A 14038-nucleotide genomic window follows, 5' to 3' on the forward strand; every position below is an offset into this window, starting at 1 on the left:
CAGGAGAATTGGGTACAAATCCTGCTTCTGCTAAGACTTCATATGTCAGGTTGTGCAAGTGTGGATGCTCCAGCTCCACTTCTAAATGTTGGCGATAATTAAGCTTCTTTTCTCTCAGCCTTTGCCTGTCTTCTCGTTTTAGATTGTAAGTCCTTTGTGGCAGGGACGCTGTGTTATATGCATGCATGTCCAGTGCCTGGGACAACAGGGCCCTGATCACGGCTGGGGCTTCGAGGCACTACAGCAATATAAATAATATATTGTACTAATTATAACGCTGGCAGTCCTTAGACTTGTATGTCTGGGTGGTGGATGCAGGGCACTCTCAATGAAGTGTCCTGAATTCTGAATTTCCCCCCCAACTTGGTCTGACAGAGCCTGAGTTTGCTGATCCTTCTGGAAGGCCTGTCTCAGACCTACTCTGAGGACCTGGGTTTTGTCATCTGTTTTTCTTGTGGGGGCTGGAAGGTCTTTCTGTTGTCATTTTTTACCTCTAGGGCAAGTTGAGATTATTACTTTTGCATTTTATTTTATTGCATCCCGGAAGTGTTTCACTGGCCCCACATGTAAATGAGAAATAATTAAATAACACATTATGGATGTAGTAAAAATCAGCTTTAGTTGAAGAGAGAATTAGTAGTGTGAGTTGTATATTAGATGGGGGAAAGACACAGCTGCTCCCAGAACCCCCTGGCCAGACTTCTGACACAGATAATTAGGGCTCTGTTCTGGCTAACACATAAGCATCTACATAAGTTTGCTTCTCTCTGGACCCCCATTGGCTACAATGTGTACAGATGCCTAGGTGTTTGCAAGGTCAGAGCCCAAATGAGTCAGACAATGATCAGATCACTACGTTCACAAACAGGACTGGAAAACATTCTGTTTATCTAAAATACTTATATGTCTCCATTACCTCCAAATCTTTACTGTCTGTGTCCTCACAACATCCCGGTGAAATAGAAAAGCACTATTATCCCCATGTTACAGATGTGGAAGAAAAGCACAGGGAGGCTAAGTGACTTCCTCAAGGGATTCTGGGCAGAAGAGAGACTCCAGGTAGCCTAGTGATAGGCTAGTACACAAAACGCTGACTCATCTACCTCTTTCACGAGATCGGGTTGAAGAATTCCACTCAAATTTCAAATATAGATAAAAAATTGATAAAGTTTTCCCATGTCTCCCCCCTAACTGTTTTTCAACTAACTGTAGAGCTGGCTGAAATATTTCAAATTTTGATGAAGACGCAGTAATTTTTCAAAGAAACCTCTAGCAGTGACACAAAAAAATTGTAAAAAATATAAATAGTGACCAAATTTGTAAAAATCATGCCCTATTCAGTTACAATTCACAAACAGAAAAAGTGCTGTCTTTTCTATTCTATGCTACCTAGGTTCTTGTATGACCCTCATCACTGTAGTATCTGAGCGCCTTCTGGTTATGCATTGAGCAGCATGATTAACTTCTTTTCACATGTGGTTCATTGTATGTGCAGTGGAGTGTTTTCTTTTGGTAGGCTTTTTCCCCCCACTGCTCTGTGTTTATGTTAGATAAGGCAAGCTGAAGAAGTGCACCTTGCAGTTGGAGCGGAAGACGGTGACGTTTATGATGATGCTTTGTTCCTGGAGGAGTTCCTTCCAAAGTCATGAACTGGCCCTCAAGAAAGCTCTGTCTCCTGCACAGATGATCTTAAGCCTTATGGGAAAAAGTTCCACTGTGTCTCAGGGCAGAGCTGTTGACCACAATTTTCATCCTGCAGCATTAGGCTCTTTTAGGTATGCTGGTCCCAAGCTTTTTTGCGGCCTGAAGATAAGAACAGAGATATTAACTAATCCTCACAACACTTCTGTTGTGTGGTATATAAAGCTGTATTATACCCATTCTTCACATGGAGAAAGTAAAGCGCAGACAAAAATAAGTGACATACCCAAGACCCCAGAGCAGCCTTAGAATTCAAGAATCCTTAGTTCTGAGTCCTACTGTTCAACTCTTTAGAACATGCTGCTTCACAGTGGTGCAAAACATGCCATCTCCACCCTTTAAAAACCTTATTGAATGGGGAAACCAAAGCAAAACATTTTATAAGCAAAAATAAACAAACAAGAGGAGTATTTGCATGTCAGGCCATGCACAATTCAGTGCAGTGTGTTAGTTTATAGAGAGCAGTTCCTTCTGTTTCCCTGCATTCCACGCGTTGTAAATAACTGTCATGTTGCTGTAAATCGATATAATCCCTTCTTGGGTTTCAGCCTGGTGCACATACACACATGCTTGGTTAGTGTCCAAAACCTACTCCACCCTGCTTCCCATGCTTTTCCTTTATTTTAATTTAAGAACCACAGGAATAAACTCTCTACCTTGCTCTTCCTCCCAAGCTGGCTGTTCTATCACCTACCTCACCTTTACCCTCTCTTGCCTTAGAAACACTTCATCTTCACTCCTCCTGAGTGGGTGTTGAGACCCACTAGTTGCAACTGCCAGGGTGACTAACCATGCAACTTCACACAGGGTCCTAAAAATCGGTCACAGGTACCATTAGTCGTGGTGTTATTCATAGAATCACAGAAGATGAGGGTTGGAAGAGACCTCAGGAGGTCATCTAGTCCAACCCCCTGCTCAAAGCAGGACCAACACCAATTAAATTATCCCAGCCAGGGTTTTGTCAAACTAGGTCTTAAAAACCTCTAAGGATGGAGATTCCACCATGTCCCTAGGTAACCCATTCCAGTGCTTCACCACCCTCCTAATGAAATAGTGTTTCCTAATATCCAACCTAGACCTCCCCCACTGCAACTTGAGACCATTGCTCCTTGTTCTGTCATCTGCCACCACTGAGAACAGCCTAGCTCCATCCTCTTTGGAACCCCCCTTCAGCGAGTTGAAGGCTGCTATCAAATGCCCCCTCACTCTTCTCTTCTGCAGACTAACCAAGCCCAGCTCCCTCATCCTCTCCTCATAAATCATGTGCCCCAGCCCCCTAATAGTTTTTGTTGCCCTCTGCTGGACTCTCTCCAATTTGTCCTTTCTGTAGTGGGGAGCCCAAAACTGGCCTCACCAGTGCTGAATAGAGGGGAATAATCACTTCTCTCGATCTGCTAGCAATGCTTCTACTAATGCAGCTCAATATACCGTTAACCTTCTTGGCAACAAGGGCACACTCACTGTTAACTCATATCCAGCTTCTCATCCACTGTAATCCCCAGGTCCTTTTTTGCAGAACTTCCGCTTAGCCAGTCAGTCCCCAGCCAGCAGTAGTGCATGGGATTCTTCCATCCCAAGTGCAGGACTCTTCTCCTTGTTGAACCTCATCAAATGTCTTTTGGCCCAATCCTCCAATTTGTCTAGGTCACTCTGGACCCTGTCCCTATCCTCCAGCATATTTACCTCTCCCCCCAGCTTAGTGTCATCCGCGAACTTGTTGAGAGTGCAATCCATTCCATCATCCAGATCATTAATGAAGATGTTGAACAAAACCAGCCCTAGGACCGATCCCTGGGGCACTCCGCTTGATACTGGCTGCCAACTAGACATAGAGTCATTGATCACTACCCATTGAGCCTGATGATCTAGCCAGCTTTCTATCCTTATAGTCCATTCATCCAATCCATACTACTTTAACTTGCTGGCAAGAATACTGTGGGAGACCATATCAAAAGCTTTGCTAAAGTCAAGGTATATCACATCCACCACTTTCCCCATATCTACAGGGCCAGTTATCTCATCATAGAAGGCAATCAGGTTGGTCAAGCATGCCTTGCCCTTGGTGAATCCATGTTGACTGTTCCTGATCACCTTCCTCTCCTCCAAGTGCTTCAAAATTGATTCCTTGAGGATTTTTCCAGGGACTGAGGTGGGGCTGACCAGTTTGTAGTTCCCTGGATTCTTCTTCTTCCCTTTTGTAAAGATGGGCATTACATTTGCCTTTTTGCAATAGTCCGTGACCTCCCCTGGCCGCTACGAGTTTTCAAAGATAATGGCCAATGGCTCTGCAATCACATCAGCCAACACCCTCAGCACCCTTGGATGCATTGCATCCGGCCCCATGGACTTGTGTGTGTCCAGCTTTTCTAAATAGTTCTTAACTTGTTCTTTCACCACTGAGGGCTGCTCACCTCATCCCCATACTGTGCTGCGCAGTGCAGCAGTCTGGAGCTGACCTTGTCTGTGAAGATTGAAGAGTACTTCAGCTTTTTCCACATCATATGTCACTAGGTTGCCGCCCCCATTCAGTGAGGGTTCCACATTTTTCCCGACCTTCTTCTTGTTGCTAACATACCTGTAGAAACCCTTCTTGTTACCTTTCACATCCCTTGCTAGCTGCAACTCCAATTGTGCTTTGGACTTCCTGATTACATCCCTGCATGCTAGAGCAATATTTTTATACTCCTCCCTAGTCATCTGTCCAAGTTTCCATTTCTTGTAAGCTTCCTTTTTTGTGTTTAAGCTCATTGACGATTTCACTGTTAAGCCAAGCTGGTCGCCTTCCATATTTGCTATTCTTTCTGCACACCGGGATGGTTTGTTCCTGCACCCTCAATAAGGCTTCTTTAAAATACAGCCAGTTCTCCTGGACTCCTTCCCCCACATATTAGCCACCCAGGGGATCCTGCCCATCAGTGCCCTAAGGGAGTCAAAGTCTGCTTTTCTGAAGTCCAGGGGCCCTATTCTGCTGCTCTCCTTTCTTCCTTTTGTCAGGATCCTGAACTTGACCATCTCATGGTTACTGCTGCCCAGGTTGCCACCCAATTTTACTTCCCCTACCAATTCTTCCCTGTTTATGAACAGAAGGTCAAGAAGAGCATGGCACCTAGTTGGTTCCTCCAGCACTTGCACCAGGAAGTTGTCCGCAACACTCTCCAAAAACTTCCTGGATTGTCTGTGCTCTGCTGTATTGTTCTCCCAGCAGATGTCAGGGTGATTGAAGTCTCCCATGAGAAGCATTCTTTGGTTTTAGTCCAAAAGGATATAAATGAGCTCCAGGCTAGAAGAGAGACAACCTTTACTGATCATCCAAAACTCCTGCATGGGGTGGATTTTACCTGTAATGATAACTTTAGTGGGACTGCTCATGCAAGGGTAGCTCACTGGTGAGATCCCCTTCTATGCCCAAGCTGCAGAGGACATGAAGCTGTTACAGTCCCAGAGGGAGTGCTTTGGTATGAGAGGAAAGATGGTCTAGTGGTTAGGATGCTAACCTAGGTCTTAGAAAACCTGGGTTCAATTGCTTGTTCCACCATTGACTTTCTGTGTAACTTAGGACAAGTTGCTTAGGCTCCCTGTGCCTCTATTCCCAATGTGGATATTAGCGCTTCTCTTCATCACAGGAGTGTTGTGAAACTAATTCCATTAATGATTATGAGTTGCTGTGGTGATCAAGGCTATGTAGATAGAGTAGCTTGAGTTTATCAGCTTGTTATTTTACCTCTGGCATTCTCTGGTTTAGTCTCTGGTGTTTTAGCCAAGATAGTGCCCATCACATAAGGACTAATCACATGAATAAGGCTTGCAAATCAGGCTCATTGCCTAAATTGGGACTCCCACATTTAAAAACCAATTGCACAATACTGGAAAGCATGAATAGTGAGTTGATTCATACCATTCCATCAGCAAACAGCAGTCGTCTTCGTTCCAGGCCAGATCATGGAGTGCATTAGCTCCCCAAATGCTGAGATTTCCCATACTTTGGTTGATGGGTTTTCAGTATGACACATTGCATATTGGGTGGAAGGAGAACATGTAATAATTCTAGGCAATGGTTTGAAAGGTCTAGATATGATATCATGTAGCCCCTGGCCTTTTTTTCTTTTTCTTTTTTTTAGTGGTGGAATCCACTCTCTTATTCATGTTCTGATTTTGATTTTCTTTGAACTTTTTCTGTTTGAAGAGATGAATGCTGGAGTACTGTCTCTCATATAATAGCGTGTCTGTTGTGGCTGATTTCCATTCAATGACATGCTATGGTGTTTTATATAGCAATGGGGTTGATCAAAGGCATTTGATGTCATTGCTGGAGTCATTAGCGAATTCTCAGCGTTGTACACCCGAACGTTAAGGCTGTGAGCTTTTGTCTGCAGGAAGTACACATAAAATGAAAGGTAGCCCTCTTAGATTTGAATTATTTTCTTAATGCAGTTGCTCGTGGCAATGTGAATTTCTTGAGGGAAGGGATAAAACAAATACAGTTTCTCCTTTGTCTGGAGATAAATTTCATTGAGCCATCTGACCTAAAGTCACTGATTTTAGGCACTGACTAGTCACCTCACTGTGTAATCTGCAGAGCTGCTCATATGAAGCAGTTAGGTATGTGCCACAAGGAATGTATCACATGTGGTAACAGTCTTCTACCCATCAGTTCCTTTTTCTCAAGTGTGGAAGGAGATTAACTCTACAATGGAGCCCCCTGCTGTTTCTGCAGAATATATGTCTGTCTCCTCACGCATCCACTGAACATGCTCTCAGTTGCACCCATGAAACCACATCAGGTCCGCGCAGGTCAGAATTTCTCCCTCCCATTATTATTCTCGGGTCACATGCATGAAACTCTCTACTTACAGAAAGAAAAGGAGTCTTGTGGCACCTTAGAGACTAACCAATTTATTTGAGCATAAGCTTTCGTGAGCTACAGCTCACGTAGCTCACGAAAGCTTATGCTCAAATAAATTGGTTAGTCTCTAAGGTGCCACAAGTACTCCTTTTCTTTTTGAGAATACAGACTAACATGGCTGTTACTCTGAAATCTACTTACAGAGCAATCAGTGTTTCATTTATAAGCCCTTATTTCTAAGGATGTGCAACTCAGCAAAAAAAAAAAAAAAAAAAATCTGTTCCAGGCTTAAACTTGACATATAAATGTTATGCCTAACAGCTCTCTTTCTTCTTCTTGTAAAAATGTTTCGCCCTATGCTTGACGACTATACTTACGGCCTTTGTCAACTGGAGCATTTTCTCATATTCTTGAGCAGTGATTTCCTCATATAAGCCATTTCCATTCTAAGAATATCTCCCCCCTTATCCTCTTCCCTCTGCTTTGTTTCACTCGGTATTGTGTTTTTTCCGACTGATTATGACAGTTAGCTCTTCAGGGAATAGGACCCTATCCCTCATTGAAAGGGCCTTGAACACCGTTGTTTTGCCGTCCCAGTTAAATTTTTTCTAAATTTGCCCAAGTTGTGAGCCTCTGCTCACAAGCTCACTAGAGACTTGTTCCAGTTTGGCAGCTAAATTCACTGGAGATTTCATGTGTGCTGAGCATGCTCCAGCCCAGGGCTGCAGGGACCGAAGATGACTTTCAGTGCAATTGCTTGTCTGGTCAGCAAGGGGCTGCTGTGGTTGCAGGCTCAAGAATTGAGAGCAGAGAGATCCCCTCCCCTGCCTTCTCAAGGCTCCTCCTGCTAATGCCCAGGCAGCAAGGAGGCGACGACTGGATGCAACTGTTGGGGAGTGAAGGGTGGGGATAGAGGGTGGGAATGAGGAAAAAAAGAGAGGGAAGGCAGGCAGAAGTTGGGGGGATATAGCAGCAGAGGGAGAGGGTTCAGGAGCTGGGGTGGGGTGGATATTGGCTGGTAGCTGGGGGGGAGGGAGATGAGCTGGGGTGGGATGGAGGTCAGATTGGAGCAGAGGGGGAGAGGTCAGGAGGCAGAATGGGAGTTTGATGGGAGCAGAGTAGGATGGGCAGGAGCTGAGGTGGGGTGGAAGATGGAAAGAAGCAGAGGGACAGGGTTCAGGATCTGCGGTGCGATGGAGGTTCGATGCGAGCAGAGGGACAGGGGTCAGGAGCTAGAATGGGGAGGAAGTTGTATGGAAGCAGAGAGGAAGGGGTCAGAAGCTGGGATGGTTGGAGGTTGGATGGGAGCAGAGGGGAAGGGACAGGAGCTGGGGTGGGGTGGAGGTTGTATGGAAACAGAGTGGGAGGGGTGGGGAGGTGGGGTGGGGTGGATATTTGATGGAGCAGAGTGGGAGGGGTCAGGAGATGGGATGGGGGGCAAATAGAGGCAGTAACTAGAGAGGTAGATAGGAAGATAGGGGTGTGGGTCAATATTCAGTGGATATGGGCATTGTGGAGTAGCAGGGAGGAGTCAGGAGCTGGTGAGTGCATAGGAGGAGAGGAAGATGGGGTCCGGCTTTGGGGCCCAGTGTTAGATGAGATTGCAACCATTAGAGAACGCTCCCCTCCAGAACCTGGAATTGGATCCAGGAACCCCGAGTCTCACCATTCTCTGTTGTCACAAGTTGCTGTGAAACACTGTCAAAGTGTGTATCTCACACTCATCTAGTGGCTGGTTCACATGCAGGATAACAGCCTACTACTAGTAGTAGTTACTCCATTGGCTCAATTTATAGACAATTTGTTGTAGGTCTCAAGGTCTGACCTCTGCTCATGACCTAAGTTGGGGTCAATATGGGTCCACATGATTGAATTCTTTATTTCAAAAAGAACGAGGAGCACTTGTGGCACCTTAGAGACTAATACATTTATTTGAGCATAAGCTTTTGTGGGCTAAAAGCCACTTCATCGGATGTATACTGTGGAAAATACAGTAGGAAGATATATCTATATATATATATACAAGAACATGAAAAAATGGGTGTTGCCATACACACTATAACAAGAGCGATCAATTAAGGTGAGCTATTATCAGCAGGAGAAAAAAACCTTTTGTAGTGATAATCAGAGTGGCCCATTTCCAACAGTTGACAAGAAGGTGAGAGTAACAGTGGGGGAGGGGGGAGGGAAATATACATGGGGAAATAGTTTTACTTTGTGTAATGACCCATCCACTCCCAGTCTTTATTCAAGCCTAATTTATTGGTGTGCAGTTTGCAAATTAATTCCAATTCAGCTGTCTCTCATTGGAGTCTGTTTTTGAAGTGTTTTTGTTATAATATTACGACTTTTACAGACCTATATCTTTTAGAAAAATATCCAATCTCTTATTTAAAAAATGGCCAGTTAGTGCGGAACGTCATGACCCGTGGAAGTTGTTCCAATGATGAATGACTCTCAATATTCAAAATTTACACTTTATTTCCAGTCTGAATTTGTCAAGCAAAATTTAAAGTTAAGCACATGCTTAAGTGGCCATGATCTCTAGAGCTTTCCCCTCATTTTCCATCTTCACATCACAGTGTTGGTATATTGACGTTGCTCTCTCTCTCTCCTCTTTTTTCAGACAGGACCATCCTGGTGGATACAACTCTTCCTCCTCTGAGAGGTCTCTATGTTCTGGGGACTCTGGAATTCCCAGTTAGCTCCAGCAATGTCCTTAGTGCCACCTGTATAGTGGTTGCAGGTGGTGAACTGAAAGTGGGTAAGAGAGAAATAATGACCAGAGGCTGTTCTTAAAACAAGGATTTTGTTTTATTTGTTGATTTTAAAAAACCCCAAGAATTAACGACAAATACTATGAGATCATTCATGGTGATGCTAGGCCTGATAATCAAACAGGTCGTTGCTTTTTCTGTAATGCATACAAGAAAAAGGCCAGTTTAGAATGGGTCGGGTGAGGAGAAAATCTAACACAGCTAATGCATACTTAAGAACTAAATGTATATAAGTAGTGAAAAGCTGGTAAAACTCCCATTGATTTCACTGGGGCCAGGATTTTACTCAATGTATATAAAACCCATGGATGTGGATTGTATCTATCTCCCTGCACTTCCTTTGGCACTTGTTTTCTTGGATTGCAAGCGCTTCAAGGCAAAGACTGAGTCATCCTAGATGTGGGAGCAATCCCTAACATCGTGTGCTTAAAGTTGAAGTCAATAGCACTTAAGTAAGTGGCATGGAGGGCCTTTAACACCAACTCAAGAAGGCAACTAAGTTTTCCCACAAGGTATAGAAATCCTGATCTGACATAAAACTGGTCTAGCTGGAATGTTCTGCCAGTACCTCAGAATAGAGGGGTGCAGGGACTCTTGGGGAATATAGCATGGGGTGCTAGTTCTTATGCCAAAAGTGTCTCCAATGTCACTGGGTCTGTTACCTGCTATTCGCAATGAAGAAACCAATGCCTTTCCCCAGAAAAGTAATTACTCCCATAATTCTCTTCAAACATGAAGCTGCATAAAGCCGGGATTTTTCTTTACTTACAGGAATCATTTGGATGCTCAGATCAGTGTGTTGGTCACTCCCTGCCCTTTCTCAAGATTGGTTTTATGAACTTTAAAATGATAATTTATTTGAGTAATCACATTCCTGTGAAGTCGACCCTGGAATTTCTTTGTTGTTAATCTCAGGGGACTGGCAAGTTAATAAGCTTTAGCAAAAGAGATATTTTATTCCCTTTAGTTTTGCTTTGAAAAAAGGCTTTACAGGTAACAATGGAGGTCAGTGTACCTTTACATATTCTTAACAGTTTATTGTTCCCACCTTTTTGCAGTTTAAATATATAAATTAGGAAAATAAGTGTGCTCTGCTGCCTAAAAACACTTATTTTGAAATATTGATGTGCTTCATTGCTACATAAACTCCCCTTAAGCATATAGCCATGGAGAAATGCTGGCATTAAGAGCCAAACAAGTAGCTAGCTACACCTGTAGATTCTTTGGACAGCACCTTCTGGAGAAAGATTCTTGTTCCAGTTTCTGCTATAAAGGGGGTAGCTGGATACACATTCTTCATTTTGCCCACAGTGTTCTCCACTGGCTTTTACACTTGGCTGTAAAAACAGGAGAGGATATACCCCCCTTCTCTTCCCACGTGTTCCAGGCCTGAAGGCAGCTTCTTGGAGCCCATCTGTCCAATCGTGTGTATTCCATGCCCAAAGGAAGGTTTTTCAGCCCATCTGTCCTATTCCACCACACCCTGAAGAAATCCTGACACAAAACAGATAATGAGACAGTTTAGTAAACAAAGTTAATAGAGGTGGACATCAGCACTGAGTGATGCCTAAGTAGGATCTGAAATTGACACCGTCTGATCCACATACCAATACGCTCTCTCCAATGTAACTTCTCAGTGTCCTGCTTCCAGTGCAGCCATTATTGACTAAATATCATTGACTCTGTTTTACAGATGGGGAAGCTGATGCTCAGAGGGTATGTCTATGCTGCAGTTAGATACCTGCGACTGGCCTGGGCTAGCAGATTCAGCTTGTGGGGCTAAGGCTTGTGGAGTTGTTTAATTGCAGTGTAGACATTCAGGCCGCCACCTCACAGGGGCCTAGAGCCAGGGCTCCAGCCCAAGCCTGAACATCTACACCACAATTAAACAGCCTCTTATCCTGAGCACTGCAAGCCAGGTCAGCTGGACAAACCAGCCAGGGGTGTCTAGTTGCAGTGTAGACATACCCAGAGTGGCTACATGACTTTCCCAGACTATACACACATTCTAGGGCAGAGCCAGGAATAGGACCTTGGGCCCAGATTTCATAGTTCTCAGTCCGGTATATTTAACCTCAGGATCATAATTCTGTAGTCTATAAGTAATGCTTAGTTGAGCTTTGCTGTACATTAGAGCACCGGTTCTTTTATTTGGGAGAAGGTTGATTAAAGCACAGGAGTGAGAGTAGGAATACAGATAGGAGAAATATTCTTTGCAAGAAAAAAAGGAAGATTTCAGAGTTTCTGAAACGTCAACGATATTCCAACAATTATGACAAAACTTTAGCTTGAAATAAAACAGGGATGTGAATTTTAGATGAGTCTGTGCCTCCTAGAAGCTACTTGGCATAAAGAGATGCATGTCAGGGCTAAGAGCACAGAACTCCTGAGACTTCTCTGATGGGCCTTACTTACATTTTGCTTTTATGTACAGTGTAATCCACTGGTCAACGTGTGCTGTGAGTCCCCTCTGTACCTGATTCACGGGGGATACAATCTGGTACAGCTACCAGCTACTGGGTTTAGACCTGTAGCTCTGGATTTCCCTGGTTCAATGATGGTCACATAATACTTTAGAAACGTTGTTTAGTTACACCTTACAGCATCCATGTGGTATGAAGTAGGAAATTATCATCATTCCTAGTTTGCAGCTGGGGGAACTGAGGCTCAGCGAAGTGTGATGACTTGCAAATGGAACTAGCAAGTCAGTGTCAGAAGCAGACACTCAAAAATGTTGGCCTCAACTTCTCAGCAGTTTCTGCTAGGTTTCACTTTGGGATTACTGGGTTCGTTCTGATCCAAAACTCAGGATTGAGGTTCAAATCTCGGTGGAATGAAACTGGAAAAAAAAAAGTGAATTCCATCCCTGAGCAAAGCCACCAGGTTTCACACATCTCTGGTAAGGAAGCACCAAAATGCTGAAGTTATTTCCTTCATGATGGGCTCATTGAAATCCTTTTTGAACTCTGTAGTACTCAGCTGTTCATTACTGGCAGGCTATCTGGTTTTGCCTGTCACACCAGAGTAAAACAGGGCAACACCACTCACTGATTAATTACCTAAATAGACTTTTTTAGTCTCAGACTTGTCACATATTGTCTTGGCTCTAGTGATGGCTGCTTGTCAGTCTTGTCTCTCATTCTGGGCAAGATGCCTAAGGTCATTATTAACTCATGACTTGACTGCCTGGAGATGAAGCACCAGACATTTCTGAAGTCTCTGTTGTTTTTGGTGTGAAAACCGTAATGCCCCAACTTCCATATTATTTATATAATTGGAAAAAATCATATAGAGTAATATCCCGCTTTATTGTCTTCCCAATTGGCACTTGGCAAAGGTTCATGGGATGATTAGGCAATATGACATGTCAGACCATGTGGTATAGCTGATTACCACCCAGCCTCCGGGGTGTAGTCAGGACATCTGAGGGATGCATGACTCCGCTCTACTGCATAGGCAGTCTTGAAGTTCTCAAACTTCTTTGTAGTGTGGACCATGAGAGATTGTCTCATGAGCCCACTTCTTAGCCCACGTGCAGTCATGTAATATCCTTGTGGTAACTAGGGCAGCTGCTTACACAGAGAAGAAATAGTAAGAAACTATTTAATGCATTTCTAGCTCATGTTAATGTGATGAGTGTTTTGTCGCTTTTGAAAAAAAAAGCTAATAACGTGATCTGCTGCGATTCTGTAGTTCATCTCCCACTTTCCCTCACTTTTGGTCCTTGCTTTCACCCTGTCTGTCACTTCGTTCCTTTCCTCCTGGGCACACTGCCTGGCCATATCATTTCCTTCTTTTACGTTCCCCTGGATAGTCATCTCCCACTAGCAGCTAGCAGCTCCAGTTCCACTGGTGGCACTGGTCCATGGAGGAAGCTATTTATAGATTTGTAGGACTGGCATGGACTTGAGAGGTCATCTAGTCCTGCCCCCTGCACTCATGGCAGGACTAAGTATTATCTAGTCTATCCCTTACAGGTGCTTGTCTAACCTGCCCTTAAAAATCTCCAGTGACGGAGATCCCACAACCTCCCTAGGCAATTTATTCCAGTGCTTAACTACCTGACAGTTAGAAAGTTTTTCCTAATGTCCAACCTAAACCTCCCTTGATACAATTTAAGCCCATTGCTTCTTGTCCTATCCTTAGAGGTTAAGAAGAACAATTTTTCTCCTTTCTCCTTGTAACAACCTTTTATGTACTTGAGAACTTTTATCATGTCCCCTCTCAGTCTTCTCTTCTCCAGACTAAACAAACCCAATTTTTTTCAATCTTCCTCATAGGTCATATTTTCTAGACCTTTAAAATCATGTTTGTTGCTCTTCTCTGGACTTTCTCCAATTTGTCCACATCTTTCCTGAAATGTGTCCCTCCCAGAACTGGACACAGTTGAGGCCTAATCAGTGTGGAGTAGAGCAGAAGAATTATTTCTGGTGTCTTGCTTACAACACTCCTGCTCACACATCCCAGAATGATGTTTGCTTTTTTTTTTTTTGCAACAGTGTTACACTGTTGACTCATATTTAGCTTGCTATCCACTATGACCCCCAGACCCCTTTCTGCAGTACTCCTGCCTAGGCAGTCATTTCCCATTTTGTGTGTGTGCAACTGATAGATTGTCCCTTCCTAAGTGAAGTACTTTGCATATAGGCAGCTGTCTGGCTCCTCCCTGGTTTCAGCTGCCTTTTCAGGCTTCTGGGCTCTTCTTTACAGTGAAGAG

General features: G+C 43.8%; 1 protein-coding gene across 3 annotated transcripts in view; it reads left to right on the plus strand.

The window, feature by feature from the left end:
* PKHD1 (PKHD1 ciliary IPT domain containing fibrocystin/polyductin) overlaps positions 1–14038 on the plus strand; it is a 433326-nt gene that overhangs the window by 263298 nt on the left and 155990 nt on the right. For all 3 annotated transcript variants that reach the window (XM_084623857.1, XM_084623855.1, XM_084623856.1), the window contains exon 52: positions 9171–9308. In XM_084623857.1, the coding sequence (XP_084479983.1) occupies positions 9171–9308 (138 nt within the window). The remainder of the gene's footprint in view (positions 1–9170; positions 9309–14038) is intronic.

This window comes from Lepidochelys olivacea, assembly GCF_965140295.1.
Source record: "Lepidochelys olivacea isolate rLepOli2 genome assembly, chromosome: 3".
Classification (NCBI taxonomy): domain Eukaryota; kingdom Metazoa; phylum Chordata; order Testudines; family Cheloniidae; genus Lepidochelys; species Lepidochelys olivacea.